The following is a 17197-nucleotide window of genomic DNA, read 5'->3' on the forward strand; positions in this document are numbered from 1 at the left end:
TGCGAAAGGAATTCTGTTGTTTGACTATCTTCAAGAACGTAAAAACAGCTGACTATTACCACACTAACTTACAGATCAAAATGCAGAAACTTTAGCGGAGATACTTGGTTAAAATATAAAAACCTTTTCCTCACTACCATACGCCTTCCAACCAAAGTGTCTTGGTAATGGGGAAACTGAGGTATATGCGCTATCCAGCGTTGGAACACCCGCCCTATTTCCCAGACTTTGCTCCCTGAAACTGCCATTACTTTCCAAAACTCAGTTTCCTTGCAGCTTAACGTTTTTCATAAAAAAATCCAGCTGTAGATGAGTATTTTGCAGCCGCTGCAGGACAACAGTTAAGAGGCTGACACTGGAACATTGCTACATGAGGTATTAATATCAAAGGTAATTATGTTGAAAAATAAAAGTTTTTCAGATCATACTCGTATAATGTATGCGAACGCATTTCAAACAGAAAATCTGTCAAAACAGAGTGAAACAAACAGAATATGGGATTGATTAAATTAATCTGAGACCTTCGCAGCTACTTCTTGGCGTATTGATTCCAGGCTTTGTTTAAGGTTCTTCAGCTAACGACTGGAGCCATCCGAGGGATTAGGGAGAGGGGTGCATCCTTCGCATCACAATAAAGCAATACAGGAGGGTTTTATCAGAATAGTACTGGATAAAGCCAGGCAGTCATCGAAGTATAATTTACTATCCTAAGGGGGGCGTAAGTAAATTTGAGAGTGACAACAGAAAATATACCTGTTGTAAAGCGTCACTCAGCTTCTGAGTAGAATATGCTAGCCAACAATTTTTCAACAGCCCGCACCGGAGCTGTGCGCAGTACCTTCGCAAGCTGTTAACACGACAAATCATTATCGGCTTAAATATCCAAGAGAGGAAAGAATCTATTCCGGCTATTTGTGCCTCGTTGCGACAGCCTTAAAAAGAAGTTAACGAGGAAAAATCAACAGGAGATGCACGCACTGATTCGAAAGTGGCATTCGACCTTAGTTTGCCTGGAATGTTTTACCAACACTTAAAGCCATTTTAACTCTGTAAAAATTACATGCACTTTCAAGAATGCCAAGTGTGACAGCAAATGGACTGCAGTTTCAAATTATGCTCCTCTTAAACCAACTGTGTGAAATTGCTGAAGTCCGAGGAATGCACGTATGTACAACCCCAAAAGGATAATGTCCAGTAAAGCACTGGAATACTCTAACAAATCTTCAGTTTCATGACTCATTTCCGAAAAGATTAAACTGGAAAATGTCCTGACTTACTGTAACACTGTTCGTTCATAGCGTCCACGTTTTCTGCAGTCAAACTTAAGCTTAGTGCAGGCTTCTATATTCATGAGACAGCTACTAAACCGCTAACTTGTAGGTGAAACGTAGCGTCATTAATACATACGACGCAGTTTGTATTTTTACATTCTTAACACCGAAATTTATAGCCAGTAAATAATTAGTTCTGGTGGTATTCATAACAGCAGATATGAAGGAGTTATTTGTTGATATTTTACGTCTGTACGGGTTTTCGTTCAGTTGCCCGTGGCACTTTGAACTATCAGCACTAATAGCTTACAGACTTCAGCTGTCGAATAAAAATTTCATTTGACAATCCTCAAATTTTGCTGCGTTAAACTTCAATAGCTTCATTTGCAGTTACATTTTTATGTCTTACCAGCCCTACTTGAAAAACAAATTCATTATGTCTTACAGATCGCAGTTCTGTCGTGCAACATAATGGGGTGTAACTGGAAAAAAGGCAAATCGTTTCCTGGGTCAAGCTGTATTCAGATGCAACCATATCGCATTCCGTTGAATGGCTGTATCAGTTTTAGTATTTGTTCGCGTAATCATGGAAAATGTTACTAGTAATTTTCTGAAGATTAACGTTTTAACTACAGCATAACAAGACAGTTCATTTCGTACATCCATCTATTAGTGGATAACAGCTGTTGATTTGTGTGTACTATTGTCGCTACACAAACAGTTATTTTTGTATTTCATATGTCCGTTATTTCTAATGTACTCCAAAACAACGGTGTCGTTTGATCATTGAAGACTTCATCTCGCCAAACTTCTCGGCGTTTGCTCAAGAGATGGATAGAAGTTGGTTTACAACTTAATCATATCGAAAAGTGGTCTGAGGGAAGTAATCAAAAATTTTATACCGTGTAAGAAAAATTTGAGATTTTGTCGTCAGTAGTCACGACACAAGTGCTTGCTCACACGCAGATACTCCATGAAGTTTGAAGTCGATCCCGGATGAATTCTAGAGGATCCTTAAAAAATATAGGCTACAAACTATGCACATGTTATGCGTTACGCGTAATGGACAATGTATATTATGTTTTGATTAGTGACAGACATGGGCATATAAAAACTCTCTCTTTCCGCTACACTGAACCTGATACGTACTCGATAATAAAACTTTGTGCCGTGAAACCGTTATAGGCAAAAACGAGACGAAGCAAGCCATTTACAAAAATACTTTCCATCATACAGACAAGTTTATATAACTGCAAACTGACAACTGTATCAATATGGTAAAGAAAAAAAAAGAAAAAAGATGAATTACTCACAGCCAGAGAGAGGATTACTAATTATCTGTACTACTCGTGCGCTTGTACTTGAGCTAAGAGTGAATCACGGAAGAAACGTATGTGCAATGTGAAACACACAACAGAATTTGATTGATTTGATTGTTTGGGGGAAGAGACCAAACAGCGAGGTCAGCGGTCTCATCGGATTAGGGAAGGACGGTGAAGGAAGTCGGCCGTGCCCTTTCAAAGGAACCATCCCGGCATTTGCCTGGAGCGATTTACGGAAATCACGGAAAACCTAAATCAGGATGGCCGGACGCGGGATTGAACCGTCGTCCTCCCGAATGCGAGTCCAGTGTGCTAACAGAATCAGCAAGTCATGTATCTAAGTAGACAATGCACATTTGTCGTTAGTCTTAGGCATCGAATTGCTAGCGTTCGGTAACTGTTCGCAGTTTGGTTGAACTCTGTCACGTACTTTTATGTTTAATTTCACACTGGGAGTTTTACGATTTGCGCTTGTCTTCAGCTCACCAGTATAATACTGGCTGAGAACGTATAACATAGAATAACATATGTTACTGTTATGTGTTTATATCCCGTTCCTACTGTTACTACTGTGGCCTATGTTCGTGTTTCTAATAAATGAAACAAAATTTAGTAGACGTGTCGTGTCAACTCATATTTTAAAAAGTTCCACTCATCGATTCACCAAACGCTTCAACTCCATTATGAATTTATCATCAGCATTTCCGTAATTGCACTGAACAACACTGACAAGTATTTGTAAATATAATGCAATTTGAGGTAAATGTACGAAAGTTAATGTGTGTCTTCTAGAAGGAAAATACATCTCATGTAACGGACAGAAACCTGTTATTTGACACTGTCAAATCAGAAGATATGCGAGCTATTGTTTTAAAATACGTGGATAAAAAATCTTACGTGAAGATCGCTAGAACACCTTTGATAACTAGTTTCAGCTCATTGACGAGCCATCTTCAGATCATTAATTTTTATTATTTGATACCGTGTACACCAATCACCAGGCATTACACATCGTCAATCTACTCAGATGAATCGCTCTTATCGTAATGTGCAAAACTAATTAGGTCGCCATGGTTACGTACAGTATCAGTAGCAGAGTGTGTCGCACAGCCTACAAACGGGCCTCCTTTTTCTCCCAAAACAAGAATCGTTTCTTCTGGGAACAGCCGGTTAGGGTTACCAAAGAAACCACGAACCTGGATGGCCGGAGTCCAGAGACATGACTGCTGCGCCACTATGTTCTGTACAAGGAGTAGCGGCTGAAGAATGCTCGTCGCAACTATGAAACTTGAGACTGAGTTGTTGATATTCGGCTATGAGCTGCAGGTACACTTAGTTCTAGAGCTGTCAAGTCACTCGGCTGGGTATCAAGAAAAATTATGAGTTTAATTGACATTGTTCTCATACAGCCTACGAATGTTACATTCTACTGTGACTAAGTTAATTAACAGATCTGGAGTTGAGAGCTAACTTGTTGTAAGCGGAAATAATTAACTTTTTGGGTCGACAGAAGCGTCCGATCCCACGCGTCGGCTTTGACCCGTGACGTAAGGGTGTGTGACGTCATGACGGCGCGGAGTCTGGTTTGAGTGTCTCCAGTTCTGTTTTATCTTATTTTATTTACTTTTCTGATCTGTTCGTTCTATCCCGTGAGATTTTTTTTTAAAAGACAAAAGACACTAATCAGCTACTGAAGCATCTTTATCTTCTATGGGTTGCAGGGGTTACGACCCCTGGGGAGGTGGGTGGGTATTCATGCATGGCTGTCTTCACTTACACGTTGTAGCTACGCAAAGCGTCTAAATTTGTTTATATTTAGTTTGCCCCCACCCGAAACACCCCATTTCCCGCGCTTGTCCCGTTAGTGTCATTAGGCTTCTTGTGGAAAGTGTGTGTGTGTGTGTGTGTGTGTGTGTGTGTGTGTGTGTGTGTGTGTGTTTTTTTGTTTCCGCCATATTTGTGACGTCATGGGTCAAAGCAGACGGGTGGGATCGGACGCTTCCGTATTTCCATAATTAACTTTTTGCATTAAACATCTGAAGCGCTAACTTGTAAGCCTAATTTTTGCGTCTAGCAAATAAAATTTCTTGCAGTGTAAAGTGTGTTCAGTGATTTAATTCTATTTTGGGGCGTGTAATCTATTTTTAAGCGTGGTAAGTGAGATGTTGCTGTAGAATAGTCAAAGACTGAGTGTTATATCTAGCCTGTGGGTTAGAATCACTTGGGGGACTGCAGTGGGGAAATGAATGGGGTGCTAAACGAGGCCCTTCCATGGAACTGTAGGCTCTGCAAAACAGATAAGAGAATCGCTGAACAGGAAGCAAAGATTTCTGCCCTTCCGGCTGAATTAAAAACGCGAAGTCTGAAATAGGCAGGTTGAAGTGGGAAACAAACGGTGGGAACTGGGTAAAGGTGGGCGAAACGGGAACAGCTCCTCAGCTTCATCTACATTTGAGCTTACAGTATCGAATAAATATCCGGAAGTAGGAGGGGTGAGCCTCGTCCAGCTGTAGGTCATATTAGGGTGCACCAGACTTTTAGCGAAGGAACTAAGTTTAAGTCGATACCAAAAGAATAGGTAGCGGCCATAGGAGGGGGTGTGGGTCAGATGGTACATGGAGAATTAAGAAGAGGGTACCAGGTCGCTAGTATTGCGAAGCTTTAGCCACGTGACAACATAGGGGAGTTTTGTGGAGGTTCTAATGCCTGGGTTAACACTACCGTGTGCCGTGTTAGCACTGATCTAAGCAGGCTACTGTTCACTAAAACGAACTCCCAGTGCAGTGCCTGTTTCTACTATAGGGGGATGGAGGTATACTAGATATGATAAATGACAGAGGGGCTTACAGTATGGATACTCCTCAGTGGAAATCAGAATAATTATTGACTCCTCGACAAATATTCGTAAGAATAGTTTACAAGAGACGACGTGGAAGTTTATAATGAATCAAATGCTAACAAAGTTTAATCAATTCCTTTTTTTGGATTATGATTTTAGGGCGCAAAACAGCTACGGTCTCAAGCGTCCACTCTGTGGCTTAGTGAAGGGTAAAAACAGGAATTTAATCAGCAACAATGGGAGCGAAACTCAAGGAGGAGGCAAACTAAAAACGGAAGGAAATCTTAGAAAAGTGTTATTGAAGGGAGTTGTTTTTTCCGAAGAGAGCTTCAAGTGACCGGCATCATCTCACTAACACTTATAAACTCAAGGACAGGATCGGCTGAGCGCGCTTCATCTGCTAAAAGGGAAAATTTATTCCATGATAAACTAATATCTGAAAATAGCTTTCTGCATAAGCTGATCAGAATAGCCATTAAACAGCCATGTAAATAAACCATGGACCTTTAGAGGGATTAAACAATCTTCTAACCTTGTGAAAGGGAATTAATTGTTAGCAAGAACAAGTAGAGATCCTGCAGTAGTTGCACACTAGACAGACTACTGAAAAATACTAATAAACCAACATCCAATAAACATGCACAAAATGCCAGGAATCGGTGATTCGGACCACTGACGTAAGGCTGTATGGAATGTAGTGAAACTAGAGAGTGCAACAAGCCGCGGACCAAGATAGCAGCACTAAGTAACTGAACTGAATGGCACGGCTATAAATGAATCGTCACAGGTAGCAAATATATTTAATAAAATCACTTCTTAGAGTAGAAAGTATAGGAACGAACAGTTCAAGAGAAAAATCACGGTAGTATGTTGAAAAAGCAACTCTCGTAAAATTCAATCATATGAATTTATCATGAATTCAAGAAAATTATACATCTTCAAAAATAAAAGCCCATCTGATTTTGATGACGTTTCAAATACATTACTAAACATTTGTTCAAGCCTGGTCTTATACGAAATATTTAAGGCATCACTAACTCAAAGAATTTTTCCAAAGCCTTTAGATACAGCATTGTTAAATCCCTCTTCAAAAAAGGTAATAAGAGATATGTCAGTAACTACCTACCTGTATCACTGCTGACATTTTCCAAAATATTTGGTGTGGTGATGTATTCTAGAATAGTATCTCACCATAGGAACAAAAAATATCCTCGGCAAATCATTGTTTGGGTTTCAGAAGAAATGCTCTACTCAGAATGCCACTTACATGCTCACTCACCAGATTCTACAAGCGCCAGTTGGTATTTTCTGGGACCTATCTGTTGACCGGGGACATTATTTTGACTGGGGAGAAATCGTGTATGATGGGGTTCCCCAAGACTCAGTCATATGTAAATGGTATTCCGTCTAATATACACCACGCAGAATTACATCTTTTTGCAGATGACTAGTATTATAATCAATCCAAGCTTGCATACAGAAACAGAAGAAATGGTAAACAATGTTCTTAAAAATATCATTGACTTGTACTCTGCGAATGGTCTCACTGTCAAGTTTAAAAAGATAGCTTTCAGTTCTGCACATTTATTTGAACCCACAATAAATTAATTCAAATCAAACAAAATTATACAAACTTCAAAATTATTGTGTCAATACTGATAAGAATTTAAACTGGAGAAGCACATTTTGGAACCCCGAAAACAACTTTTTTCAGGCACATCTGAACTTAGAATCATCGCAAATTTTAGAGAGACAAATAAGTAAGTTAACATATTTTGCACATTTTCAATGTTACGCACATTTCTGGGGTAACTCATCTCTAAGAAAGAAAGTTTTCATTGCTCAAAAACGCGCTGTAAGCATAATGTGTGGTGCTCAACTACGATCATCTTGCAGGCATCCGTTTCAGGAGTTGAGCATTCCGACTACTGCTTGAAAGTACATTTATTCCCCCATGAATTTTGTTGTAAATAATCCACTGCAGTTCAGAAGGAACAATGATGAACATAAATACCAGAAGGAAAACTGACGTTCATTATTGCACATGAAGGTGTGTTTCGCACAAAAAGGGGTGTACAATGATGCAACTAGAATTTTTGTTGACTTACCCAATGCTATAAAATGTCTGACAGACAGCAAAGTAAAATTTAAAAGCAAACTGAAAAAGTTCCTCGCAGACGACTCCTATTCTGTAGAACAATTTCTGTTATGGATAAAATGTGGTGGCTATGAATTACTAACTCGCATCTGCATTTTAAAAAGAAAGGAAAAAGAATCATATAAATGTGCTTAATGTAGCTATATTTACGAGTTAATTTGCGATGTGAATGTAAAATTACTCTTTGCCCATCGTTACGTTACATCGTGCAAAATGATCTATGGAACATGAAAGTAACTGCCTAGAAAAGAAATTAAGTGCTGTACGTACAATTTTAAGCCAGTAACAACGAGACCATTAAACCAAGAATGCACTATGAGACATACGCTATCCTCAATAGGGATACTTGACGTATACAAAGGGCGGCACAAACAGTCACACGTTCGACTCAAGGGACAGCTACACGGAAACGCTGAAAAACCTAACTGGCAGACTCTTTAAGATAGTCATCTATTATTCCGCGAAAGCCCACTTATAGTGTTTCGAGATCTAACGTTAAGCGAAGAATCTTGAGTGTCTCCGATAAGAACCGCAAAGACAAGATTAATTGCAGGTGCAGAAAGGCGTTTAACGTCATTCTTCTCGCGATCCTAACGCGACTGTAACAGGAAGAAACCCTAATATGATGTACCATGTTAAGTATTCTGTTTCACAGTGCGGTGGTTTGTAAAGTATGTAAGTCAACAAGATCTGCTTCCTCGATATCAAATTTCTTACGCTACTTTAGGCATCTGGGACAGTCAATTGCAGGGTAAGTCCATTAACCAAGCACCTGTCAAATCAGTGTTCACTTCTATATTCTTCGCAAATGGCATCTAACACTAATTAACATCACAAAACGTCCAAATCAAACGATGATGTGCGGTTTGTGGGATACTTCACTGCGCGCGGTCATCAGCGCCCGCACAAAGTCACAATTTTTACACAGTCCAATCTAGCCAATACCACAAATGGTGGTGATGAAATGATGACACAAACACCTAGGAAAAAAAAAAATCACCAACCCGGCCGGCAATCGAACCCGGGACCTCGTGATCCAGAGGCAGCAGCGCTAGCCACTACACCAAGAGCTGCGGACTCCAAATCACATGTTCTGGGATCGCAGTTGCAACTTCAGCCGTATTCGGTAGCACGCGTTATACAATCCAGGGGCCATAACGATCGAGCACACGTCGTTGACTCGCTGTGTATTCGGCGTGTAAAACGGCCAGACTCTTCCGGACTATTGTCTTACTGACCAGTTCACACACCAGATTCAGTACGCACGAAGGTGCTCTGGTCGACACATTCCTTCTGGTCAAGTGAAACGGACTTACGTTAGCAGCAAGCCGGTGGTGTTGGTCGAGGAGAGACAGACAGTACCTGATGACGAATCGTCCGTGGCTGGTGCGCAGCAGCACATGTTGCGTCTGTGGCAAGGCGGACTTTCCCCGCGTCGACCTTGTCCCCGGCACGCGAGTTCCGTTGATAAGCACGGACACGACTGCCGCCGCATATACGCCACCGTACGGTGACTGACCACTGAGCGCGCAACGTGTATAACAACACTGGTCCTGACCGATACGACAGCAGCGAGACATCACTGGCCCAGGAAACGGTCAACAGGGCAACAGAGAACACAGGTTTCGAGGCGCCGATGCGGAGCGTACTGGAATGCAATCATAGTGGCACATGCGTCACACTCTTATTTTCGGCCTGGAAGAAATTACACATATTCCTTTTACATAAGCTGAACGTACTTTCTCGACTGAGTGAATGTATCTGTCGGTGAGAATGAGTAATCGAGCGGCAGCAATTTTCTTGTTTCCTACAATAGCCAAAGCGGGCACGCAAGACGCGCGCATTCATTCATAGAGGTAACTGGACAACTGACGTGTTGCCAAGCGAAAAACAAAGAGTCAATGTGAAACTTCTAGTTACTTTAAGAGATACAGCAACTAGCCTAGTCACTTCTTACACAGCTTCATTTCCGCCAAGAAGCGTTTTTCGCTACGACAAATGTTTTCTTTATTATTATTATTTTTTTTTTTTTACACCATTCAGTTTCCCTGTTCACAGACGTGTAGCTATTACGTTCCCGACCTGCATACTAACTTTTAACTAATAGTTAAGTGCAATCATTTTTATTCTGTAACTTGTAGCTCCTTTTCTCGCTCTTGGTGAGCATGAAAGAGCTGCAAGTTGTAGAATAAAAGTGTATCGTACTACTATGGTTACTGATGTTTTTGCTGTGTTGTTTTTCACTCCGAGGCCTGATTGATGCAGCTGTCCACGTTACTCAATCCTGTACGTATCTCATCATGGCTACTGCAGTCTGCTTTCATGTGAACCTGTTTACTGTATTCGAGTCTTCGTCTCCTCCTACAATTTTTAGCCCCCACACTTCCCGCCCGTCATGTTAATTTAAATGTAAATGTGCAACACAGGAAACATGGTGGCTAAACGAATGTTTATTTTGCACACGGTGACTTCGGTGTTCAAAATGCAGTCGATAAAAACGTTGGAATTGACGAAGATATAAATGTATTAAGCCAAATGGAGAAAGGCCAAACCCCGAAACGTCTCTTGGCGAAATGTATTACACGTTGTCTGATTTTCACTTCATTTAACGCGTAGCCACGGACCTCAGCCACCATCAGCGTGGATAAATTAACGAAATATATGGACCAGTAAAGCTATTTGCGTCACGAAGTTTGCAGTTGAAAGTATGATTTATAAACTTTGAAGCCACCGAATGGAACTACAAGGGCGTGCTGAAAAGTAATGCTCCGATTTTTTATGTGAAAGTTCAAAATGGCTCTGAGCATTATGGGACGTAACTTCTGAGGTCATCAGTCCCCTAGAACTTAGAACTAGTTAAACCTAACTAACCTAAGGACATCACACACGCCCATGCCCGAGGCAGGATTCAAACCTGCGACCGTAGCGGTCGCGCGGTTCCAGACTGGAGCGCCTACAACCGCTCGGCCACCCCGGCCGGCTATGTAAAAGTTCTTTAAGCTTTTTAAATAAAACAAACATTATTAACAGTCTACATCTTTAGTCTTCATGTCTACAAATTTGCAACCCTCTACCGTTAGAGGGCGGTGCGTGTAAGATGGCGTTGTGTAACGTAACTGTCGGTGCGTGAGAAACAGTGTGCTGCCATCGTGTTTCGAATACGAACAGTTCACTCGCACATGGACCACTCTCTCCTTCAGCATTTAATGCCAGACCACACACGAGCGCTGCGACATCCGCAACAATACACCTTGTGTTCACTGTCATCTATCACCCACAACAAAGTCCCGACTTGCTCCCATCCGATTTTCATCTGTTTCCAAAACTTAAAGGACACCTTCGAGGACTTCAGGAAACTTGTGGCGCTACTTTTTAATAATAGCTCACTTCTCATCTGAAAAATAATTAGTTGACAGAATGACGTCGTATGAAGAACTACTTCTCTTCATTCTTCTATTAAAAAAATAGCCGAAAGAGTAGGAAAATGAGAAAAAAATCCAATGTATATTATTCGATAGAACTCAACTCGGCTGTTTTCTCAGAGTATGCTTTTGTCATAAAATCAAAGGTTGCAGGTTTCGTTTCAATCTCTTAAATTCGGTGTATCGTATGTGCACGCTGGTCCATCGGGGAGAAGTGGCGCCACTAGTGTCCACAGATAATATGCTCAATGTATCACTATGTCCCGTGACGGTCTTGGGCAACTACAAGTGGACACTGCTGTTACCAGGCGCGCCAGCTAGTGAATCAGTGGCGCCACCAGTTGCCGTTGGCTAATAGGTTCTCGCCACTGCCTGTGAGACACAAGGCACCGAAATCTCTGAAAGCTAGCAGCAGCACTCGTGATGTCCTCGTGCCCCTCGGCTAATAGAGGCCTATGGGAGACTTCTTCGACGTGCTACGCAAAGAATGGTGTCCACATTTAGTTTGATTCAAGGAAAGCAGAGAGCTGGAAGCTGAGTCATCTACTGCGCTGCTGAAAGAACCGACTATACCGAAATGAAACAAACTTGCTGAAGTACTTTTTCGGAAAACGTTTTACTTGATGCGTACAAAATAAATACCACACATTTTGGATTAGCATGTTTTTTAGCTATGTAGTTATTCTCAAACGACTGATTCTCAAAAGATTTAATTATTTCATATTTTAAGTCTCATATCACAGTCTGATGATGTTTTGGTTGTCTTTTCATCGTTGATCATATTTATTGCGTATTCAAAGTTGAAAACTCACTGCAGTAAAATAAGGGTGTGAACTGCGAATGGTAATCTGAGGGAAACAGAAATTGGTACTCTGAAATTGTCGTCATATTTCGAAATGCGTCCCACAACTGTATGTAGAAGTATTTCGACTTCAGGGAACACGTCGGAGATGTGGGCTATGCTTTAGTTGGATGTGAGCGGTTGCTCCATCTTGTTGGAATAGTACATACAGTTTCTCCGTATCTGTTAACTGTGCATGGAAAGAGTGAAAGACCTATGATATCTGGCATTGTTTCACGTTTAACTGAAAAATACGGGGCGAATAATGCGCACGACAGATAATGCACACTAAACACCTGTCTGCTCCGAGTGGAGAGGTTCTTCATGCAGGATACATGGATTTTCTGTGACCATTATCTGCAAGTGTGGGAGTTTACATAACCTGACAAATGAAACCAGGCCTCATCTCACATGTCGTAAACCAAGGACTCAGGTAACCGATAGCAATTGATGTTAACAGCTAGTTACAATAATGGACTCTTTTTTTTCTTGATACTCAAATTTCAACTCTTGCACCACACTGACACGACAGGCTTTTAATTTCATATCTTTTAGTACACTATGTACGAGGTACACCAACATGCTGCGATAGCTTCCTTGCTGATTTGTGGAGACTTTTCGTAATGTCCACGCGAATTGTATCTATAGTTTCAAGGGTCCTCACTGTCGGTGGTCAATTCCTCTGCACATTTTAAACGGATCCTATAGCCCGCACATGGCATGCACAAATCATGAATAGTGCTGTTCGTGGGCAGTTTCCTATCAGGATACTTCGCTCGAAACATTTTTTTACATTCCTCTATGAACCCTGTCTTTATGTAACACTCCACAATATCAAATCCATGTTCTAATGCAAACTGCCCCATTTCTGTAGCAACAGTACGAACTTCTCAGAACAACTGACGCACAAACACACGACTGCACTCAACATTCCGATAAAATGCAGTCTATCCAACTTTCGTGACACTGCTGCCACTTCATAAGCAGTTCGACTCGAGATGATTAACCGGTACGTGAGGCGTACCAGTTTTATGTGGAGCACCCTGAATTGCGTATTCATTCGCAAGAAATTTTGAGTCCCATTCACGAAAATCGTGTCAATGTCTTTATGATGTTTAAAAGACCTAAATCTCTTTCTCGACAGTGGATATTAGTTTACCAGTCTTCTGAATAATTTGAAAGTGTCCAAACAAATAATATCTTTCACCGTACCATGCAGAGAATCGTGTTCACATCTATGTTTGACTCGAGGAAAGCATAAAGTTGAAAGCTGAGTCCTCTGCTGCTCTGCTCCTAAACTTACTTTATACAAACGAAGAAAACCTTCATCCCATGCTGCTTTTCACTTAATGCATAAATAAATGAAAAACACAGTTTTTTCGCTATGCAGCCGTTCTGAAACGACTACAATCAATTGAGTGTCACTTAGGCGACTTCCATGTCCCTAACCAGTTATCCAAAAGGGTGACATGGAACCCGAGCCACGTTTCGTTTCTGGCGAATCTCCACATCACATCACTGAGAGTTTAATGCTACGTTAAAAGGAAAGGAAGCGTGAAAAAAGTGACTCAACGGCGATTCGATTACACAACTTTTCGACTGACAGCCACATATTCTACCACCGGCCCACTACAACATGCATGTCCAAAGGAACTCCGCTCCGCCTCGTATTCGGTTTAACACAGGCATTGCAATATTATATTTATCCGCCGATACTGGACGAGCTACTTTCACGTAAAATTTCTCGCCAGTGAGGAAATATACATAATGGATGTACGACTACAGGTTGTCGCACATGGCTGACGACATACGGAAGTTTGGCTATTCGTGCACGTTTCAGGGCTAGACCCAAATGGTAAGGCGACGCTCCCCGTTAAGCGGTAAATCTGGGTTCGCGTCACGATTCGGCACAAAGTCTATCGTCGTCATTCCATTCTACAGCTGACTGTTGTCCGTATTTGCAATTGCGAATACATTTAATCAACTGTATACTGTTTGCTGCGTTCTCGAGGCACTGCTGCTCTCTCGAGTTGTACCAGCTGATCGCTATGTGGTAATGGCATCGTTTTCAAAACTGAACTTCAATTCGTAATAATTCAGAAAATTTGTACGTAATATTTACAAATTACATACAAAAACCTTCCTCGTGAATCAGATACACATCTGTATTAGTGAAGACCGGATCTAGATCCTTACAACAGTTCTGAGGTTCGCCTACACATACAGATGGACTGGTTGGTTTGGAGAGAAAGAGACAAAAGCGACAAATGCAGTGGCAGATTCCTAACTGGAAATGGAGGAAAAAAGGTCCTATGAACGTGTGTCCGGAAATGCATCATTGCCACGGTAGATGGCGTTGACGAATGAAAGTTCCTCTACCCACGTGGCGGGTGTCCCTTGTGTTTTGCAGGCTGTGAGACAGACGCAGCGTACTTTACGCAGCAGAATGGTCCGGTATTCATGTCGGGAACAGATTGGTGGGTCTGTGTACGGCCAAGCAGATGGAAGCGGTCGAGAGGCAGCATGGTTATAGCAAAACAAGCATTCTCACACACACGAACCACACCACAGAACATTTCAAGCCCTTTTTGGGCGTTTCTGTGATCGTGGGTCCTTTCAGGCAGACGACCGTGCAGGGAGGCGGTGGATCATGTGTACACCAGCTTTGGAGGACCAGGTTCTACAGGATATTCAGACGAATCCAAGTGCACACTCCAGGCAAGCGGTCAGCCAACATGATGTAAGCGAAATTACGATTATATGTATCCTGCATGACAACCGCTACTATCCCTAACGCCTGCAAAGGGTACAAGGATTATCAGCAGCAGATCTCCCTCTAAGGGCAGGATTTTGTTGATAGTTTTACACAAGACCATCACAATGATGAGATTTCTGCAGTCAATCCTCTTTACCGACGAAGGAACTTTTACCAGAACTGGCGTCATCAATCTGCCTAATCGTCACCCGTCGGGTACAGACAATTCTCGGGGAATGGTTGAGGCATCGCATCAGCATCGGTTCAGCATGAACGTGTGGGCAAGAATCCTTGGCGACCATGTAATTGGACTAGTTATTATCCCACAGTGCCTTGACTGAGGAATGTACTAACTTCCTGCGGAATACTCTGCCTTTGGCGTTACGACGGGTTATGTGGTTTCTGTACGATGGAGCACCACCCCACTTCCAATTTACAGTTCACCGACACCTCAATAACATCTTCGCCAGATGTTGGATAGGAAGCGGAGGCCGTGTAACATGGCCTGCCAGATCCCCGGACTTAAAACCATGAGTTTTTACCTCTTGGGGCGTCTGAAATCGTTGTGTATGCTGAACCAATTCCTGAAGTGCAGACCCTTCAACAGCATGTTTACGACACCTGTGACGCAATTTAGAGGGAGGCGAAAAAATGCGAAAGAGAGCGGCAATCCATGATCGAAGTATGAACACGTGCATCCCATGGAGGCCACTTTGAACATTATATATATGTATGAGAGTGAGAGAGTGAGAGAGAGAGAGAGAGAGAGAGAGAGAGAGAGAGAGAGAGAGAGAGAGGGGGGGGGGGAGGACTGCATTCACGAATGCTACTATTGTGTCCTGTAAGGTTCGCTGCGGAACTTCTGTGAACTTTGGAAAGAAGGAGACGACGTACTGGCGGAAGTGAAGCTGTGAGGAGGGATCGTGGATCGTGCTTCGCTAGCTCAGTTGGTAGAGCCCTTGCCCGTAAAAGGCAAAGGTTGGTTGGTTGGTTTGTGAGATTGAAGGGACCAGACTGCGATGGTCACACTCTGGCACATAGTTTTAATCTGCCGGGAAATTTCATATTCGCGCACACTCCGTTGGAGAGTGAAAATTTCCTCAGTTGTCCTCGCCAGGCTAAACTGGGAAGCATACAACCACCGGGTGGCAAGTCTGTAGTAGATGGCTGGATGTTACGAATGCTGCTGTAGTATGATGTGTTTTCATGAAATCGGGTTTCAAATTTTACGAGCCTGATGAACATCACACGAGAGCGCAAGCCGCCCGACAGCCGTGTTACAGCAACCAGTTAAGGCATACAATAACAACAACAACAATAATAATAATAATAATTACTGTAAGTGCTGGGTAGGTATAATCGACTCAGAATAATGAATCCTTATGTGCACGTATCGATACATAATGTTTATTATATCACTATTCCTTATTATACCAGGATTATACGTATCCACGAATGTCCCATAAGTATCATTGATATTGTCATAGTCCATTTCCGATTCACTGCAGCGGTACTAGTGTTCGGTGAAGATTAGAAAATTAAAAAAAAATTGCATCCCTCGAATGCTGTACGAGCAAATTGCACTATTCTACCTCCTCCGCCGGTTGCACTTGGCGCCATTGCTCGACTGCTGGCGTTCTCGTGTTGTATTCAACACGTTATTTAGACTTTGAACCTCGATTTCACGAAAATGTGTGAGAAGTGCATCACACTACAGCAGCATCTGTTACATCTAAGCATCTACACTGGCGTGCAAAACTTAATGACGAAAGTAACTTCTACATGATGCGTCACTGCCAAGTAACATAGTTCGATGAAACTAGGACCAAAAATAGAAAGAACTGCTACACTGCAGTACAGAAGGTAACAAAGTAATGAGGTGAATAGATATACCATATTTATTCAAAGACACAATTGCTGAATGGTGGCGGATGTGGATATGCTGTAATATGCATCCCACACGTGCTCGATGGAATTTAAATCGGGCGAACGGGCAAACCAGTCCATTCGCCCCATATCCTCATGTTCCACGAGTCACATCCATTGTTCGATGGCATTTTCATCCATAAAAATGAAGCCAGGGCCGAATGCACCCCTGAAAAGACGCATATGCTTATGGAAGACAGAGTCACAATAATGTGTACCAGTATGTGTGCCATGTTCAAAGATTTAGAGGTCAGTATGTCCTCCCAACATTATACATTCCCACAACATAGCACATGGACCACCAAAACGATCAAGTTCGGCGATCCTTGACGTACGAACCTATGATGTCAAGTGGAAACATGTAATACACCCAGGAACATTGTCGAATATATTCGCTTTGTCGGGCCAAGTTTTGTGGTGTGGGGAGGCATTATGTCGTATGGGTGTGCTGAGAGAATCTTTCAAGATGGTACACTCACAGGTCAACGTTATTGTGACACTGTACTCCTTTCCCACATGCGTCTTTTCACGCCATTTTCATGGATGAAAATGCGCGACCGGATCCAACAGCAGAGGTGGAGCAGCTCTTGGAACGAGAGGATACTCGGCGAATGCACTGACCTGCCCCTTCCCCCGCCGTAAATCCTATCGAGCACCAACGAC

The 17197-nt window shown here is 42.2% G+C and overlaps 1 protein-coding gene across 3 annotated transcripts in view; it reads right to left on the bottom strand.

Annotated features, from left to right (window-relative positions):
- The window catches only part of LOC126475226 (cyclin-dependent kinase 14), a 182277-nt gene that overhangs the window by 67776 nt on the left and 97304 nt on the right, over nucleotides 1–17197 (bottom strand). Inside the window, exon 1 of one of the 3 annotated variants that reach the window (XM_050102900.1) lies at nucleotides 8953–9007. The exons of the other annotated variants lie outside the window; for them this stretch is intronic. Within the exon in view, the coding sequence (XP_049958857.1) occupies nucleotides 8953–8992 (40 nt within the window). The 5' untranslated portion in view covers nucleotides 8993–9007. Of the gene's footprint in view, nucleotides 1–8952; nucleotides 9008–17197 lie in introns of those variants that run through there. 3 annotated transcript variants of the gene reach the window in all.

Source organism: Schistocerca serialis, chromosome 4, assembly GCF_023864345.2.
Source record: "Schistocerca serialis cubense isolate TAMUIC-IGC-003099 chromosome 4, iqSchSeri2.2, whole genome shotgun sequence".
Taxonomy (NCBI): Eukaryota; Metazoa; Arthropoda; class Insecta; order Orthoptera; family Acrididae; genus Schistocerca; species Schistocerca serialis.